A 19507-nucleotide genomic window follows, 5' to 3' on the forward strand; every position below is an offset into this window, starting at 1 on the left:
GGGTTTTTTTGTTTGTGTATTTTCTTTCTATCATGAGCATTCTTTTGAAGACAGACTTAAATATTCATATTTGTGTGTGGGAAAGCTTACTTGTATTAAACACTGGAATAAGAGGTTAGAAACATCACGCAATCACGATTTACAGAGAGGTTTCATGACCAGTTATCAAGTGAAAAATAATATATCGAGACAATTTAACAAACAGGTGTAGAGACTGAATAAATGCACAAAGTTCAAAGATTTTTCTTCTCTTTATTTAAACACAAATACATTTACAGCATGCAGGTAAGTTAAAACTATATGGCGTCTTCCCCAAACCAATTGTTTTAATGCATCTTAAGTGTACTGAAGTTAAATCATATTCCACAGGTAGACTTGTCCTCTCATGTCAAATTTAGAGTTACACACAGTAGTGAGTCAGCATTTAAGTTATGTAAATAATTTAGTTGTTCACCAGAAATAAATATCATTTCACCAAGTTCCTATCCTAAACCATCTTTTAAAAAACATGATCTAGAGGAACATAAAAATAAGAACCATTCAAAGACTGCAAGTTGAAACAGCAGTGTTGAACATTCCCTGTATAGACTGAATATTTTAATTTACAAAAAACAGTAATTGTCCTGTCTGGCTGACCTATGACAGCCAAACCAGAAAAAAAAAAAAAAGTTGTTTCGTTTTTTTTTTTTTCTTTTTTTTACATTTTTAAGAGACAGTTCTTGGTAAACTTCAAAGGTTTAAAATAAAAAAAAAAGTTTAAATATAAAAAGGTGATGTACACTAAGCTACAGGCTAGTTACCACTTTATTTTTTTTAAAACACAGTAATTTGCAGCACCAAAACCCATGATAATTACCTACAGGAATGAAACCCCCATTCACAGGCATGAGAAAAAAAAAAACCCTGCTTCATTTGAATGTACTTTAAAGGAAGTGGGTTTTTTTGTTTTTATGATTGCATATAACAAATGAAGGTCTGAAAACCTGTAGTTAACATTGAGAAAGATAATGGACAGTGCTGTTTCCATTATGAGAAATTTTATTCCAAATAGTTTACTGTTCCTTTATTTTTCTTTTCTCAGTGTGCTGTCTTTAATCGTGCTCTGAAACAACTGAAAGTTTGGAGTGTTTGGCAGCCTTAATGAACAAAACAGTCTTAAAAGCTGAAAACTCCAAAATAGTGATATTTCTGACTGATACACTCAACCTTTAAAAGTCAAACTATTAAAAATTCAGACTACTGCAGATATAGAAAAAAGTGGTTCAAGGTCTAAAATCTGACTACATTCCATCCTAATATAAACGTTTTGTCTATTTATAATATAAAAGTTGAAAGTGATTTCTGTCTGAACAGTCAGAGTCTCTACCGTTTCCACAATAACTGATGAATACCCAGCAAAAAATTCAAGCCAGCACACAAAGTGGTACCAACTGGGCCTGGAAAGCTAACTGAACTCTTTCAGTATCATGAAGTTCCTTCCTTCTCAAAGACCTGGTAACTAATTTCAACCCACAAGGCAGCTGTTCTAAAAAATTATAGTGGCTAAACCCTATGAATAAGTTAGACAAACTACACTATAAAATTTTAAAACCCAGATTCAGCTCAGTGGGAGTATTAGAGCTCAAAAACAACAACAACAACAAAAAAAACATTTCATTTTGTTAGCCACTTTACAGGACTTTATTGCAAAGAGAAGAAAAATATTCAAGAACTACTACTTCGGACATTTCATATACCTACTTACAGATGGATTACAAATACAATTCAGAGTAACACTTTATTATTTTTTTAAACAGGTCTGGGATTGCCAGATACATCAGTTTTAAAAAGTTGTATCCTTTATTAGTGTATCTGAATTCATCGGCCATTTGCTGAATTTTTTTAATTGAAAGTTAAAATTTTAGCCAAAAATTCCAATACTGTGTATATAGTGGAATATCAAGTTAAATTTTAGATTGCGCTCATTTCACTATTATAAAATAGCAAAAGTGAACCGTCACAGATACAGACAAATGGATAGACAGGCTCATCAGAATGAAGCAGAATGTTTTCACTCCACCAGGCTGTACTGTGTGTAGAATCAAGAACAGGACAGATGGGATAATCCATTGCCAAAGTCTCTTTTGTAAACTTAGGTTTACTCTTATTACTGTACAATATTTAATTGTAAATTACCCGATAAATGGGCATTTAATCCGATAACAGTTAAAACAGCCTTGTTCATATTGAACTCTAGTTCTGTGGTGTAGCTATCGCAGTGCCTTATGGCAGTTGTCGTAAGCACACTTCAGTATTCTTACACTGTACAAATAAGTTTAGTTCCAATGCTTTTTGTAGCATTCCAAAAGAAAACTGTAATGTAGAGTGCCATTCTAATTCAGTGGGACACGTAGTGTTATGTGAAGTGATAAAAATGAAAGTATACTGAAACACTGTTGCACATTCCCTAAGACAATAAGATGTACACAAATTAAGCTAGAAAATTTGAACTAAGATTTTCTCAACGTACATTCAGCTTGGCACAGTGCAGACTAAATTTAAGACATGAAAGACAAACTGTGTAATGAGCAGAGCTACACTTTAACATGTCATTTTTCAAGACGCCAAAATTGCACTCTAGGTTTGGTTTTTTTTTGGGAATCAGTTAGCAGAATTTGTAGAAGGGGGAAGAGCTGTACAGGCCAGGTATAATTTATACATTTTCAAAAAATAATCCTACAGTCCCCAAAGGGAGAAATTATTGTCATGGAATGACTCCCTCTACATGATATCCAATCCTCCTCATGCTGCATTTACTTTTCAGCAACTGTAAATGAGAAAAATAACAGAGTTAAGTGCTTGTACCTCACAAGCCAAAAAAGCCAAGTTATTTACATTTACAGTAGACCGTATTCACTATTTACATAGCCTTTAAGAGCCCAATTCTTAGACCGCTCAGGTAAGTGCTAAAAAAACATCAGCTTTAGAATAAGAAATTACACACTGCAAAGCATTTAAGCAATGCTGTCTGTTACCAACAAATTTACAGCACAAGAAACTGACCGGGTATCCAATCTTGATTGCCTTAACAGAGTAAGCATTATGAACACAAACAATTATAACCCAGCTCCATTTCCCATGACTGTTGCTACTTTTCCAGGCCAGTGAGAACTGTCTGGATACCACCTACCAGCTGCTGCAAAGTTTTGACTTTGCTGTTTTTGGAAGATGAAATGGGAATGAAGAGATCATTTGGCATTAATCATCCTAAAAAAGTTTTATTTGCATAAAGAAATAACAATTTACCACCTCTGTATTTCTTTAATGTTTCCAGAATAATTTGTTAAATGGTGGTCTCCAAATGTAAAACAGTACATCACGTTCCCACATTCCCACTGTACTAGAAGTTCTTCTCTAACCATAAGTTCAGATGCTTAGTATCTGTATTAATGCTCAAAAAAAGTATAACAGACATTACTACAGAGAAAAATCATACTGGCTACCTGAGTATTCACAAGCTCAGAACAAATTTATATTTAATAGTAAAATAAAATTCAAGAAAGTTTTATTCCTTTACTTCTGTAAGGGACAGGTTCTTCCAAAAACAAGATAGGAAAGTTGGAATAAATTATGACCACTCTCCTGCCTTTAAGTGCTAAACTGTGTTTGGTTCTACAGCAATGGGTAACATGCTGACATTAGAAGTATTATATGAAAGCTTTACAACTGCTTAAGGGATTCTGCAAGCAAATTATATGGGAGGTTTTTGGGTTTTCTGTTAAAAAAGAGTTCTAGCCAGTGGTTAGCAATTTTCCACTCCTTCATGATTTACCTACAAATAGTCCACAAGTCAAAGTGCTAAGCCTTCTATTTAAATTCCCTAGGACCAACAGTGAAAGCTCCTCTCCGAAGCAAAATGCAAGCTCAAAATTTAGTTATTTATTGCTGATTGTATCAACTATCATAAGTACTCTTCAAGAAGTATGAGACTAAATAGGTTCTCTTCAGTTTGAATTCTAGGCAACATGAGAGCATGCGCAAACTCATGCTAGAGAGTAGGCATCTAAAATAAATTGGGTCAATCATGCCTTCAGATGTGTCTACATTGGACAGCTGAGATAGATTGCCTTTTAGGCCAAGTAGCTATCTGAAGATTAATTTCACCATATCAACATCATCAAGAATCCATGAATTGCCAGCTCCTTGGTCATTCAAGGTAAATGTTATTCAAGGGTAAAGCACAAATCATTTCAACCTCTTACTCACTAAGAGACACTACTGAACATAACCAGGTACCCTAACTAGTACCACAGTCTGATTTTCTCTAAATTGGAGAGAAAGCTTTGAGAAGTCAGTCAGCTAATAAAAAGAAACAAATGGAAACAAGATTAATATAAGCTGCTCCGGAGCCCTTCAAAAGAGAAGCACCCAGAATTCAAGCACCACACCATCATTTTAAGAGTATTTTCAAACTGAATATGCAGATAACCTTAACTAAGGGAATGCCTAGAGGACATTTATATGAACCCTCAAAAGTGAAGACGATGACAGAGAATGCAGTAAAGCATTACTGTTAGGTGACCAACAGACCAACTATAACGCAGACATTAATTAAAAAGAGATGTGATTCTGTAAGTACCAGGCTACGTATAATTACTTAGGAGATTAGAGACCTTTTCAAGTAAGTGCACATATTAGTTTCAATTACTGTAACTGTATTTTAAGTAGGCTAATATGAAGACATGAATTTTTCTGTTAAATACTTTCAAATTACTTACTACAATTGCACACTGCTTCATGTGTAAGAACAGCATATATACAACATGTAAGAATAGGGTCATTTTAATTTCATCGCTGAATGTTTTCTGAAGAAAACTGTATTTAAAAAGATACTAGCAAGCCAAAAGAATTTAAACTGTCCACTCCTTTCACAAACAGTAGCTATTGGCTGTGACTGGCAACTATCTCCAATTGACTGTTTTCACATTTTGTTCTAGTCTAGCAGAACAACTCCGGAACTACCATTTTACAACAAACACCAGTTCTATAACCAAAGCAGTGGCAGCATTGGTCAGATGTACATCGATACTGTTCCCCTAACTATTAACTTCTTTTTTTACAGAATTTTATCTCGTTACTCGAGTTATTTTATGCCACAGAATGAACTGTAATAAGACTCATGTGAAGTAGTTTAATCACACATTTAAAAATCCTACAAGACAAACTTACACTTTGTCTTGCCGTCCTCCACCTCCACGCAGTGCAACTGGCTGGCTGTTTTGAGTGAACGCACCTCCACCACGAATTGCACTTGGATGAGTTGGAGAAGCTGCTGGATGCTGGCCAGGACGGATAGGCTTAGCTGCATGAAAAGAAACATGACTTAGATATATACATCACAATTTTACCTTTGATTATTCAAATTTACAGATGTTTTATTTTACAGTATCCCAAACGTAATAATCAAAATTGAATGCACTCTGAGTAAGAAAACAACTTTAGGAGATGGTATTCTGAGAACCTAACAGATTAGTATCAACTATAACAAGCCCTGAAAAATAGACAAGGTTTTGCTTTTATTGTACCTATTAAAGCTAGCAACACTTTTAATAATTATTATCTTCACATGTATTATCTGCCCCACCTAATGTATTTCCCTTTAAGAGTCCTATTTTTTGGCAATAAAAAAAATAAAGACGCATTGCTAGAGAATGTTTCATGAGGGTTATGTTCCTGTAAGGAATCATTATACCCTGCTGTATTTCCCCCCACATCTACGTGAATGACAGGCCACAAGTTACTCTGCTCTGCAAGTGGCTCTGCGTACCAATTATTCCACACTGCTTCATCAACTTCTTACCACCATATAAAAATAAAACTTGCTCTATTACTGACTTCAAAACCAATAGTTTTGACAGGTAATTCACAAGCTGCATACACTTTGATAAACAAACTATATTTTCAATCAGTTTTGCACTAGCTTTTAGCAGGACATGGACAACAGTATGACTTTACAAAGTCCTGTAACATCAAACAGATGCATTTAAAGTTTCAGCAGGTAAGAGTGGATATCAAGTACCTACAGGTAGCAACTACATCAGAGAAACACGTCTCAATTTCTGCCTTACAGGAAGCTGATCTCCAGCAAGACATGCCTAGTTCAACTAGACATTTAAGTACAGGAGGCTATATACTTGTGGTAAGCTCACTAGAGAATTGTATTCTTCTTGAAGATCACTTGAGAGAAAGTTAAGACAGGGAAGCCACTTGAAACAATCAAGGAAAAAAGTTATAACTTTATTCTGCAACACCTCTTTGCAGACCTACAGAATATGAGCAAAGTTAACTGCAATGCTCGTTTCCGTTGCATTAGCATTTAAGAGAAGTGTATTGATTACTGAAGTCCTCACACAGGACAACAAAAAGGCTAGAACACACAGTTACTTCTACAACAATAATGCAATAGGCACAGTTAAGTCCTCCACAGGTCACACACCCTCTTGGCCCTCAGCACTCTACAGCATAACGGCAGGTGGAGGACCAAGGGAATATGACTGCCTTCCCACCACACAGTAAGGAACACTACTAGCTACTACAGATTTCCATTTTTTCCATTCTTTTTCCCTAGGGAGGGCTATGGAGTACTGTATGTTTTGGAACAAAGAACTGAAAAGGCAATTACAGATGTTAGTTGTGGGTTTCTCTCTGTCCCTCACCCACAAGATCAAGAGACAGCAAGACAATGTTGTTGTTGTTGAAGGTGATGGCTTAATCTCTCTCCTTACTTTGGAATACCTACTTAGTCTTAGAAATTCTTATGGAATCACGTTCAAGACCTAAGACTCGCATTCAGTGTATTGTTTTGTTTGGGAAAGCCTTTCCCAGCACATACAAAAATCCAGCTACCAGGAAGAGACCCATTTAAAATAAACAAATAAAAAACCCCCCAACCAACCATATACCACCACCCACAGACACTTACAGACTATTAACCAAAATATAATTCATGGTAGAAAATACACCATGTTCATGCATACAGATCCAACTAGGCTTGAAAGATTCATGCATGCACAAAGACCAAAAAAGTCAGGAGACAGATGAAGCTTTTCAGGGCAAGGGATTCTTTACTAACCAATTTGCGCAGAATGTCCTCTTCTGGCCATATTCTTGGATCTTACAGCTTCCTTTATACGATCTACTTCTTGCTGATACCGTTTGCGATCACGAGAAGCATTCTCTTTGGCTTCCTTCAATGCAGACTCCAAAGCTTTAACTCTTTCAGCTGTAGCTCTAAGTCGCTTCTCCAGTTTAGGAAGTTCACAGCGAAGATCTGCATTATCACGTACCAGCTACAAAAACAGAATCAATTGTTTTCTTTATCTCTCTTCATGGGGAGAGCCAACCAAACACCCTCCCGCCCCTAAACAGGCAAAGCAGTAGGGCTGCCATATTATCTTTGCTTAAGCTTTTAGTAAATCTGATAGTTCATTAGTAAAATTGTCATTTGAAAACCAGTTACTGTGGAAGACCATGCTACCCAACATAGGCACTTAAAGTCCACATTCTTTTTCAGTCAGAAAGAGACAGGCAACCATCCCCCAGACTGATACACTAACTCTAAACACTAACTTGGATGTTCTTCAGTTTAAATGCAGCTATTTTGTTACATACCCACATGCACTTAAAATAGCTATTAATTTACTTTATAAAACAACAGACTGAAGTTTTCCTATATCAAGACACACACTAAAGATGTAGAAGTATTTAATTACAAAACAGTTACTTTATGACCAATATTCCGTCAAGAAGCATTCTGTCGCTTCTATAATAATGCACCTTAAGTAGTGTCGTTTTGATTAAAACTTGAAATTAAGCCTCATTGTACCTGTTTGTGAACCTTTGTAAGCTGTTCAAGATTATTCTCAAGGAAGGAAATCTTCTGTTTTTGTGCAGCACTGCCTCCTGTATCATCCGAGTCAATCTCGGCACTCTGCAGTAGTGAAGGCACAGGGAGGGAGAGAGGAGGCTGAGTACAAATCTGAACTTGCATATTAAGATCAAGCCAGAAAAATAACATCACATAAAGATCAATTCCTAATTTAGTTCTAAACTGAAATTTATGTAGCATTCACAGAAACACCAAATTTCACTACAGCACCACGTTACCTTTTTCACTCTAGTAGCCAGATCTTGAACAAACAGCTTCCGAAGATTATGAAGAGTCTGAAGTTCTTTTGCCTACAGTTAAGGACAAGGAATTAAAAACTAAAAAAAAAAAAAATAAAAATTTACAAAAATAACTCTGAAGGGGGGACAAAAAAAAAGCATGCATTGACATTTGCTTTGAACATATTCTGACTATCTTACCACAGTCTCTTCCAAACCCTTTAAATCTTGCCTCGCTTGTTCCCGTCTGTCCTGCATAACCCTAAAAAAGAATAAATTCATCCTGAAACATCTGAGCAAAATTGGAAATTTTAATGTTTTAAGAGACTAGCATGATAAACACTATAGGTACAAATGAAAAATGTTTTTCAGTTGAAGTCCTCAGTTAAGGATGTAATCAACAGATGACAGCACAATTAGAAATTCATATGGGGTGGGGTGGGAGTGGGGGAATTGCAGGAGGAAAAGAGGAAAGTACTTTTAAGATTGAAGGAATACAAACAAGTACATTCAGATGCATAAATTATACGCTTCTAGAATAGAATCGTAGCATCATTTAGGTTGGAAAAGACCTTTAAGATCATCAAGTCCAACCGTTAACCCAGCACTGCCAAGTCCACCACTAAACCATGTCCCTAAAGAAAGGCTCTGAGTCAGGTTCAGGATGAATACTTGGGGAGATCTTATCCTACAGATGTTCTTAGCTCTGACCAGCTGAGATGACAAGTATCACATGACACATTAAGGAGTTTTTCTTTGTTTTGTTCTACTACCTCACCCCCAACACATTTGCCAAAGCTAGCATCATAAACAATCTCCGTTTACAGGAATATAACCTACTAATGATCACTTTACAGACCTTCTGTCTTCCTATTTAACATGAAAGCATTTACTGCACTGCTAGTGTTAGCTCTCAGAATTATAAGGCAGTGCAATTACTAAGACGACAGGATATAAAACAGAAATTTGGACTTTTCTTTTTATGACTCGAGGTTGGAATAGGAAGGCCAGGGGCTGCATGAAAATGAAGTGTTCCTATTAAGTAGCCAAAAAGTTTCTTTTCCTCTTGAAATTTCTTCTCACTCAGCCAGTTCCACTACGAGTTCACAGCTAAATGATTAAACATTTGACGTAATAAAATATTCGACAGAATCTCTCAGCATCATGCCCATTTTCCAGACCTCACTGGAAAAGTAGTTCCAGGCATCTCATACAATACTAAGTAAAAAAAGAAGAATAAAATGTGAATAATCTGCATTTTTTCTGGCCTGTCATTTGCCATGCACATTTATGACATACAATGGAAAACAAGTGGATTCAAAAAAGCTGGAGGAGGACACAGAACACAAAACTGATTTTTAATGTTTCTTTGCAAGTCTTTTGAAGAGGAAAGTTTCTAATACAGCAAGTGCCTTTAAAGGATCAATGCTATATATAGTTTAGCCTGCAAACTGAAATAAGAAGCAATAATGTGATACGTATATCAAATCTTACGAGACAAGAAAACCTATTGTAACTAAGGTAACTTTTGTAATCTTTGTAAAAAATAAATAAATCAGAATAAGATGGATTCACAAGACCAGAGCACTTAAAATTTCAGTCAGTTAAACCAACATTGTATTTCACAGTAAGGCTAAAAGAAAAAAAAAAAGAAAAGTAAGTGTTGCTTATTGGTTACCAGTACAGACCAATCAAGTCCCTTGGATTGTTTCAAATTCTATGATAAAAACCTGAAAGTCACTGTGTGTTCTTAAACATGGCCAAAAAACATGCACTTTTGAAAAAGTTTTAAGGTTAATGCAGTCTTAACTTCTGTAAACATAAATTCATATGTCAGAAAGGGATTGCTACTGATATTCTAGAAATATTTCCGGGAGATTATGGTCAGATTTCTAGAAGTTGAGAACTGTTTTCCAGCTTGATCCTTGGATACTTACCTGCAAGCAGAATTGAATTCCAATTTTTGCATTAACTTTTCAGTCTCTAATTCACTAATACACTGTATTTAGTTACTCAATGAGGTATGCAACTGTTTAACCTCAAGAATAAGCCAGTTAGAACCACCTAACTAGTTAAATCACACAAGAACCAAAAAAAAAAAAAAAGGGTAAGGGAACACTAGCACCAAAAAAAGAGTAAGGGAACTGTTACAAGCCTCTTCCGGTCTTAGAGCATGCAACACTTAGTTGAAAATTGAAAAGTTAAGTACTGCCACCTACAGCATATTAACAAAGAAAAAGTTGTGGCCTTTGTATCTTTCATCATTTTACTTCCAATTTTAAATATTAAGGCAGTGCAAAGGTTTTAAAAAACGTTAAGTTCAGGAAGGCTCTGGAGCCTCTCTCTTTAGTAAGCATATCATACAGCAAGAGCCACTTCATCATATTAGGTCACTAGTTTTTAAAATGTAAGTGTTCCCACATATATTTGTTTTATGCGCGATTATCACTTACGTAAGTTCATGCAGTTTTCTGCTTTTTTCTTGATCAGTCGCTTTCAACTTCTCATGCTCAACTCTAAGACGTTCCTGTTCAAGCATCATCTTCTGGTTTTGGCTGAACACAGAAAGTAAATATTACATCAACTGAACCTGTCAGACACGATATTCAGTAAAGCAACACAAGTTAGAAAGACACTGCTTGAGGAAACCCTTGCCACTTCCTTCCCACCATACTGTGCTTCTGTACTCACACAGTCCAGAGACATTTGGCACTTACAAAATGATGACAGTTACTTACTCTTGAAGTTCAGTGATAAGTTTCTCCTTTGCATCAACTTCATCTCTTAGGCTACTGATTTGTTTCTGATGCGTCTCACGATGACTCTGAATTTGCTGTTCCACAGCTTGCTATTAGAAAAAACAGTATGTATTATATGCTTTAAGAAGTTGCCATACTTCACTTTAGTTTTTTTAAAAACAATGACATTAACTTACCTTGACTTCATTTGCAGTTTGAACCTTATTTAAGTGCTCTTTCTCCATCTCATGGACTTTTTCTAGTAGGGATAGAGGAGAGAAAAGAAAACACGTTTCAGCTAGGTAACTAAGCAATCACAAGGAAGAATAGTGTTAATTACCCCTTCCCTCCCCAACACCTTAAAATTTGGAAAAAGTCCCCTCTCACCACAAAGGTCAATTAAATCAGTAACATCTTTAATTTGATCCTATCCATAGCAGTTCTTTCAAACAGCAAACATGCCTTCCCGTTGACTAGTTCTACATGTTCAGTAGCAAAAAGCCATTCTATAGCTCTGCCATTCAATCTAAATAGAACAGAACAATTTCCTATTTATCACTATATACTTAAAATGCTGATGGTGGTGGTGGGCGGGGTGTAGGGAGGCAATTCCTACCCTGTGCTCGGAGTTGAACTAATTCTTCATTAAGGGAATCCACAGACTCTTCCAGTTGCCTTTTTTTCTGTTCCACATTCTGAAGATATTCAGTCAATGACTTGATCTTGGCTTCATGCTTGTAGAATGGAAAGATTCTTTTACTTTGGAACTAGGTATCGTGTAATTACATCTGCATAAACAGTTTATACTTATTTTTAAACAAGTAACCTGATCTCAAAACAAAAATGGTGCCAACTAAAATCTAAGAAGAATATGACTACTCAAGTAGATACGTAATGTAGCCTGTAAGACAATGTCTTTATTCTGGACTGGAATGAAATACATTTTTGGCTGGGAGATGTTTTGAATATTAAATACTATCAGAGGCAAGAGAGTCCCACTGTATTTAGAAGACTGCACTGAAATATGCATCTCCTGATTTAAAAAAAGATGACCATCTGTATGCAGAAAAATTAAATTGCATATGTAGATCACAATTTTCAGAGTTTTAGAAAAGATCAGTAATATGACTTCTAATAATCACATTAAAATGGTCTTTCTCACATTATAAGTAAATTTAACCTGCTGTGCAAGCCTACTGTAATCTTACTGTGCTATTGCTACCTCTCCCACTTCCAACTTGCTGCATTAGTAGGCAGAGTGCTCACTAGCCACTGCTTCTGTAAGACTTGTATTTGTAAAGGATCCTGTGATGGAGAACATACGGACCCTAGGTATTTAATACAAATGCTACAAAAGCATTATCAGGCTACAGACATATTGCAGAAACTGTGATGTCCTGTCACACAATTACTCAGAAGCATCCAAACTGAAAAGAGCACTGAGGATTCAGCTGAGTCTTGTGGCTATTTGATCACAATGTACTTGGCTAGGTGCCGCGAAGAAACTGCAACTTTTTTTGCAAGGTTAAGGAATTCAAAAGAACACTGAAGTACAGTGTAAAGAAACATTTACCTGTGAGATACGGAGCTGGCAGGCAGCCAACTCCTTTTCGTTTTCTTCCATTTTCTTATTGCTTTCTGCTTGTGTACCTTCTAACTGTTTGCAACGTTTCACCATTGTTTTTACTTCTGATTTCATTTTGCTAATGTACAGTCTCGCAACTGTGAACTCTTCATCTATCATGCCAGTTCCCTCAGGCTGCTGAAAAGTGTGGAATGACACATTTAGAAAGCTCAGATAACGAAACAAAATTAAAGATGAGCTGGAGCAACTTAGTGCCCAGTACACATCCCCAGCCTCGACTGATAATCGGAGCATTTTCACACCAAAATGTAACTTTTAAGTTTTCTGATTGATTATTTAGAAGTTTGCACAAAGGTAATGAGTCACTTGAAGAGGGAAATACAGTTCACATAGACCTGTCGGAGCAGGTCCAGAGGAGGGCCACAAAAATGATCAGAGGGATGGAACACCTCTCATGAGGAAAGGCTGAAAGAGCTGGGGTTGTTCAGCCTGGAGAAGAGAAGCCCGCGGGGAGACCTTATTGCGGCTTTTCAGTACTTAAAGGGAGCTTATAAGAAAGACCGGGACAGACTTTTTAGCAGGGCCAGTAGCGGTAAGACAAGGGGTAATGGTTTTAAACTAAAAGAGGGTAGATTCAGGCTGGATATAAGGAAGAAATTTTTTACAATGAGGGTAGTGAAACACTGGAACAGGTTGCCCAGAGAGACGGTAAATACCCCATCCTTGGAAATGTTCAAGGCCAGGCTGGATGGGGCTCTGAGCGACCTGATCTAGTCGCAGATGTCCCTGCCAACCGCAGGGGGGGTGGACTAGATGACCTTTAAAAGGTCCCTTCGATCCCAAAGCATTCTATGATTCTATAGATTTCTAACACTGCTTACATTCTTATCCTACAGTGATCTTCTAGATTTATCTTTTATTTTAGTTCCTCATTCCATTTTTAATAAGTAACATCTTGATTGCCACTGTAGGTCAGCATTAGATTTCCAAGACGATGTTGATTATGACCATGTCATAAGGCAGTTTAACAGTATGAATGAAACAAACAAAAAAATATCTCATACCTGCTCTTCCTTGTCTATGATTTGCATAATCAAATTCTATTTAGGACCTGATAAGTCAGAGCATAAGCAGGGGATAAGCTTATGCCTAAATTATTAATATACATGAGGCTTCCTATGGTGGTTATTTTTACCGTACTAAGAAAACTGACCCCACCTATCCACAACGTATGTGCATGATACGTGGCATTAAAAATTGCACTGACTAATTCTTACCTTGACATCATTATTTCCTACCGCGATTCCTATCTCCGCAAGATCTTTTAGTAAGGAGGCCATCATCTCCGTCGCTCGTTTCTTCTGATGGTTGGTCATTTCTTTAAGTTTCTGAAGCTCTGCATCTATACTGGCTAGAGTGACCTACAGTAAAAGAAGTTACACTTTAATAAACAAAACACACTCTTGTTTTTAGAACTAGTTTCATCTTATTTATTTAAATGCAGCAACATGTGGTTGCCTACTGAAATGTCCCATCAACCTCAACGAATACACCATATAGTAAAAATTTAGAAGTCCTAGAGTGATGGTATTTCTTCTGAAAGAAATGTGAAGTACTGGGGACAGAGGCCCTCAGCTCACAAAGTATAATCTTACAGCTCCACAACAAAATTCATGTCAACATTGTTAAACAGCATTCAGAGTTATATACAGTTAAATATTGCAGAGGATTGCCTTTATAGGAAAAAGGCACATGGACAACAAGTCAAACACTTTTCACCGTATTTTGGTAAAGGAAAATAATTTCATCTTTACCTGCAGAGCTCTTAACTCTTTCCTACTTGTAAATCAAAAAATGACACCCAGTTCTGAGAGTTCATAAGCACTACACTTATAGAGCAGTTTTTCAGCAGGAAAGTTTCAGCCAGTGATGCCAAAGGATGGTTACCGCATAGGTTAGCTGCGACAGACTGAGAACACTGAAATGTCTTAATTTTTCTACATCTCGGAACAGTTGTTGCTTTCTCATGGATTGAGTTATTCATGACACTCCATGGACGTTAGATATATCTAGAATCACTTGATTATCTATAAACTAATTAAAAACAGCAACAAAGCAAACAAAACCAACCAAAAAACCAAACCACGCACTTCAGAATCATACACACGTACAGCTAGCCTATTCCACCAAATTTTAAATGCTGCTCATAATAGGAAGACCAGAGATTATCTGACTTTCAGTCGACCTTAAAGTGATGCAAGTTACCAATAAAGATCACTCAGCTCAGAATACTTAGAAGTTTAAAGAGAGGTTTCATGATCTTGTGAACATCAATTTTAATGCCAGTGTTCTATCTAGGCAAATCTTACTAACTGAAAATTGAAAGCCACATTCACTAGAAGACCCAAACACACTCAATTTTCATCTCCAAGAACAGAGAAGAACTAGACTTGCACCATCGCGTATTCTGTCTCCAATGCCAGTAGACAAGCTGATTCTTTCCAGTACTCAGAATTTTAGGATAGCAGGTAGAGTATTAACTGTTTAAAACTGATTGAAGTCTGACAAATAATTGGCTACCAAAACTGTTAGTCAATTCAGAAACTACGCAGGTATGTGAGGAGGCATATAGTATTCATCCTGCGGGACTGATGCTGCATCTGTATTTTAACCAGGGTGACCTTTTGGAATATGTCCTCAGTGTTCAGGACTACTTTCAGAAAGTAAAATCAACTGCCTATTTTTGAAGGCATCAAGATAAGTTATATTTTACATGCCATAAGTAGAGCATGCAAATACACATTCCTTTCAAGAAAAGCTGCAGCATGCTCACTGCAATTTCAAGATTGGAAGGAGCCGATTCTTAAGTGAGGATTACCCCAACTGCACCAGAAAGACAAACAAAACTGAGTCAGATCACCAGCATGTAATAAAAGTGTTAACTTCTGATATCTAGGATTTCTCTGAGTATTCTTCAGGTAGTAAAATGCCATAGGTACTAAAAAGATGAGACCTATCAAAGTCAATATTCACTGTGCATTTTTCTGAGCTTACTGGTTTTAGAAAAATTATCCTTTCCTAAAACTAAAAAAGTTTCAGACTTAAGTTCCCATTTTCCCTTGTGAAAAACCTTTAAATGACTTCAAGCAAGAAATACAGCTAAGGCAAGAAAAGTTACACTGAAGACCGTCAGTAACTTCTTATCCCAATATCGTACCGATTTTTGATTGAGTTCATCACTAAGCAGTTCATATTCCTTTGCCTTATCTTCTACTTCCTGAGACTTCTGGTCATAATTGACAGCTAATTCTTCAAGGGCTTGTAGCACCTCTTTCACTTCCTCTTTAGAGGCATCGTTTTCAGCCTGAAGGCGATTCAGCTCTGCTTGCAGGTTGTCTTGGTCCCGTCTGGTCGATGCTAGAAGCTGCAACATTGATAGAGATTGACTTAAAATTACAACAACAAATAATCATCAAGAAAATTCCATGTATAAGTTGAATCTTACTAAAGCTTTTAGCTATTACAATATCTTATATCTACATTTTTAGTGTCTATCATCATGCAACAAGGAGGCCAAGGACAGGTACAGTGAGAGCATAATGAACAATTAAATTTATCATCTACATCCATAGTTCTTTAGCTTTTAAAGTATTTTCTATAAATACATTTTCTATAAATACATGAAAATACGATGTTGCTATAAAGACATTAGCAACAAAAGGAGAGCTACGGAGAATCTCCATCCTTTACTGGATGTGTGCAGGAAACAGTGACAAAGAATGAGGAAAAGGTACTTAATGCCTTCTTTGCCTCAGTCTTTAATAGTAAAACTGGTTGTTCTCGGGGTACCCAGCCCCCTGAGCTGGAAGATAGGGACAGGGAGCAGAATGAAGCCTGTGTAATGCAAGGGGAAATGGTTAGCAACCTGCTACACCACATAGACACACACAAGCCTATGGGGCTAGATGGGATCCACCCAAGGGTACTGAGGAAGGTGGCAGAAGTGCTTGCCAAGCCACTTCCCATCATCTATCAGCAGTCCTGGCTAACCGCAGAGGTCCCAGTCGACTGGAGGTTAGCAAATGTGACGCCCATCTACAAGAAGGGTCAGAAGGAGGATCCAGGGAACTACAGGCCTGTCAGCCTGACCTCGGTGCTGGTCATGGAGCAGATCATCTTGAGTGCCATCACACAGCACGTACGGGACAACCATGGGATCAATCCCAGTCAGCATGGGTTTATGAAAGGGAGGTCCTGCTTCGCTAACCTGGTCTCCTTCTATGACAAGGTGACCCGCTTAGTGGATGAGGGGAAGGCTGTGGATGTTGTTTACCTGGACTTTAGTAAGGCCTTTGACACCATTTCCCACCACATTCCCCTAGAGAAGCTGGCTGCTCATGGCTTGGGTAAGTGCACTCTCTGCTGGGTTAAAAACCGGCTGGACGGCCAGGCCCAAAGAGTTGTGGTGAATGGAGTCAAATCCAGTTGGCGGCCGGTCACGAGTGGTGTTCCCCAGGGCTCAGTACTGAGGCCAGTTCTGTTCAGTATCTTCACTGATGATCTGGACCAGGGGATCGAGTGCACCCTCAGTAAGTTTGCAGATGACACCAAGTTGGGCGGGAGTGTTGATCTGCTGGAGGGTAGGAAGGCCCTACAGAGGGACCTGCACAGGCTGGATCAATGGGCCAGGGCCAACTGTATGAGGTCCAACAAGGCTCAGTGCCGGGTCCTGCACTTGCGTCACAACAACCCCATGCAACACTACAGGCTGGGGGAGGAGTGGCTGGAGAGCTGCCTGGCTGAAAAGGACCTGGGGATGTTGGTTGACAGCCGCCTGAACATGAACCAGCAGTGTGCTCAGGTGGCCAAGAGGGCCAATGGCATCCTGGCTTGTATCAGGAATAGTGTGGCTAGCAGGACTAGGGAAGTGATCGTCCCTGTGTACTCGGCACTGGTGACGCCACACCTCGAGTACTGTGTTCAGTTTTGGGCCCCTCACTACAAGAAGGACATCGAGGTGCTGGAGCGTGTCCAAAAAAGGGCAACGAAGTTGGTGAAGGGTCTGGAGCACAAGTCTTATGAGGAGCAGCTGAGGGAACTGGGGTTGTTTAGTCTGGAGAAGAGGAGGCTGAGGGGAGACCTTATTGCTCTCTACAACTACCTGAAAGGAAGTTGTAGCAAGGTGGGGGTCAGTCTCTGCTCCCAAGTAACAAGTAACACAATGAGAGGAAATGGCCTCAAGTTGTGCCATGGGAGATTTAGATTGGATATTAGGAAAAATTTCTTCATCAAAAGGGCAGTCAGGCACTGGAACAGGCTGCCCAGGGAAGTGGTTGAGTCCCCATCCCTGGGGGTATTTAAAAGAGGTGTAGATGTGGTGCTTGAGGACATGGTTTAGTGGTGGGCTTGGCAATGCTAGGTTAACGGTTGGACTTGATGATCTTAAAGGTCTCTTCCAAGCTAAACAATTCTATGATTCACAACAGACGTTATTACAAATCAATACATATAATGACAGCAACTGGAAATGCACATGGAATATTGCAAGTTCTCAAAAAAGTCACTGAACACTACTCATGAGCCTGAAATAAGCTAGGGACTAAACTTTCAGCATTTTAACACTGGTAGCTGCTGAAGAATAACTAAACAAAATGAACAGTTGCTAAAGAGGCAGATTTATTTAAGATTAAACAGTAGCTCCAGCTTCCTGAGTCCTCAACCCAATTCCTTCTTGCCATGTATACAAAGATTATATTTTTTTAATCTTTGTGCTATATACAATTATTTTGTCTACTATCTTGGCTAAATGAAATTAACAATTTCATTATTAATAGGCATTTTCCCCATTTAATTAAGTTACATCACTGGCAACATGCATACAAATTGTTAGAATATTCTAGCAAGTATGGTCTGAAGTAACACATAGATACTTCCTTTTTCATTATGGGCCATTACATTTCCCTCCTCCCCCTTCTCTCTCTGTACAGCAACTGACCAAAAGTAAACCTTAAAACAGATTTCTTACAGTAAGTCAAGGTATCTTCAGTTTTGACAAACTGCTAACTTTGCATGGGGAAAACAACTGCCAATGTCTTTGCAGAAAATATTTCAATTCCTTCAATCTTCATGGATACTTAAGGTTCAAGTAAACTGGTTTAAGTTTAGCCATTAGTGCAGTGTAAGTGGGAGGAATGAATAGGCAGAGCATTTAGATAAGGAATAGAGAACTATTGCACAGTAGTAAGCCGCCATTCATAAGCCACCCTGTTCATAAACTGTGAACTATTCAGAACATCTCAAATTTCTTTAAAGGAAAGACAAACAAAAATAGAATAAAGATGCAAGAGCAAAACTCACCTCTTCCTGATCCAACATTTGCGTTTTCAGTTTTTCTACTAGTTGGCTCTGCTGATTGATTTCTTCATCCTGCAGTTGAAGTGAGACTGTGTTCAATAAACTGGCAAATAGAACTCAGGAAAAATAATCTAAGAGACAGTAGATGTTAGGCATCTAACTTTTCCATATTCTGAGACAATGAGACAACTGAAAGCAGTTACAAGTAAAAAAATAATCCTTTTGATTTCATTGGCTGATCCATTAGGCTCAACCTGGCATGTATGTGTAAAACACTATGCTTCAAAGACAAAACTCTTATACCCATGTTATTGCAAGTCGTCTCCAAGTTCTTCTAACTTCCAAGAAACAATTAAGATTTAATTAAAAGATTTTTTTTTTCTCTCCAAAGGTAGTACTACTGCTTAAATTTAAAATTATGTTCAAATAAAATACGCATAACATGGAAGAGAAAAAAATGCTGTCTTCAAATTACTCATTTTCCTACTTTCTCATTATTTTCCTTCTTCTGGTACAGTATTATTCCAAACAATCAGTTCGGAATGTTCTACACCCAGAAAGTAGTAATACCGTTCAAGATTCTCATTAACTTTTCCTTTCTAACTTTCATTTTTATCTTGTTTTCTATGTACTGATACTTTAGTTTTCAGGACATTTTTTAGTCATTTCAGCAAAGGAGGGAGAG

General features: G+C 37.7%; 1 protein-coding gene across 4 annotated transcripts in view; it reads right to left on the reverse strand.

The window, feature by feature from the left end:
- Nucleotides 1-236: 236 nt before the first annotated feature.
- The window catches only part of KIF5B (kinesin family member 5B), a 39447-nt gene continuing 20176 nt past the window's right edge, over nucleotides 237-19507 (reverse strand). For 2 of the 4 annotated variants that reach the window (XM_087778173.1, XM_087778191.1), the window contains 14 exons: nucleotides 18826-18894; nucleotides 15686-15892; nucleotides 13746-13889; nucleotides 12457-12645; nucleotides 11500-11617; nucleotides 11081-11142; nucleotides 10884-10993; nucleotides 10599-10700; nucleotides 8347-8407; nucleotides 8146-8217; nucleotides 7865-7969; nucleotides 7112-7328; nucleotides 5209-5341; nucleotides 237-2806 (listed from right to left, as the gene is read on the reverse strand). In XM_087778173.1, the coding sequence (XP_087634299.1) occupies nucleotides 2800-2806; nucleotides 5209-5341; nucleotides 7112-7328; nucleotides 7865-7969; nucleotides 8146-8217; nucleotides 8347-8407; nucleotides 10599-10700; nucleotides 10884-10993; nucleotides 11081-11142; nucleotides 11500-11617; nucleotides 12457-12645; nucleotides 13746-13889; nucleotides 15686-15892; nucleotides 18826-18894 (1596 nt within the window). In that variant the 3' untranslated portion in view covers nucleotides 237-2799. Of the gene's footprint in view, nucleotides 2807-5208; nucleotides 5342-7111; nucleotides 7329-7864; nucleotides 7970-8145; nucleotides 8245-8346; nucleotides 8408-10598; nucleotides 10701-10883; nucleotides 10994-11080; nucleotides 11143-11499; nucleotides 11618-12456; nucleotides 12646-13745; nucleotides 13890-15685; nucleotides 15893-18825; nucleotides 18895-19507 lie in introns of those variants that run through there. The other 2 variants (XM_087778182.1, XR_015709120.1) reach the window with 2 other exon arrangements.

This window comes from Nipponia nippon, unplaced genomic scaffold (assembly GCF_047370975.1).
Source record: "Nipponia nippon isolate SJK-2023a ecotype South Korea unplaced genomic scaffold, ASM4737097v1 scaffold_1, whole genome shotgun sequence".
Lineage (NCBI taxonomy): Eukaryota > Metazoa > Chordata > Aves > Pelecaniformes > Threskiornithidae > Nipponia > Nipponia nippon.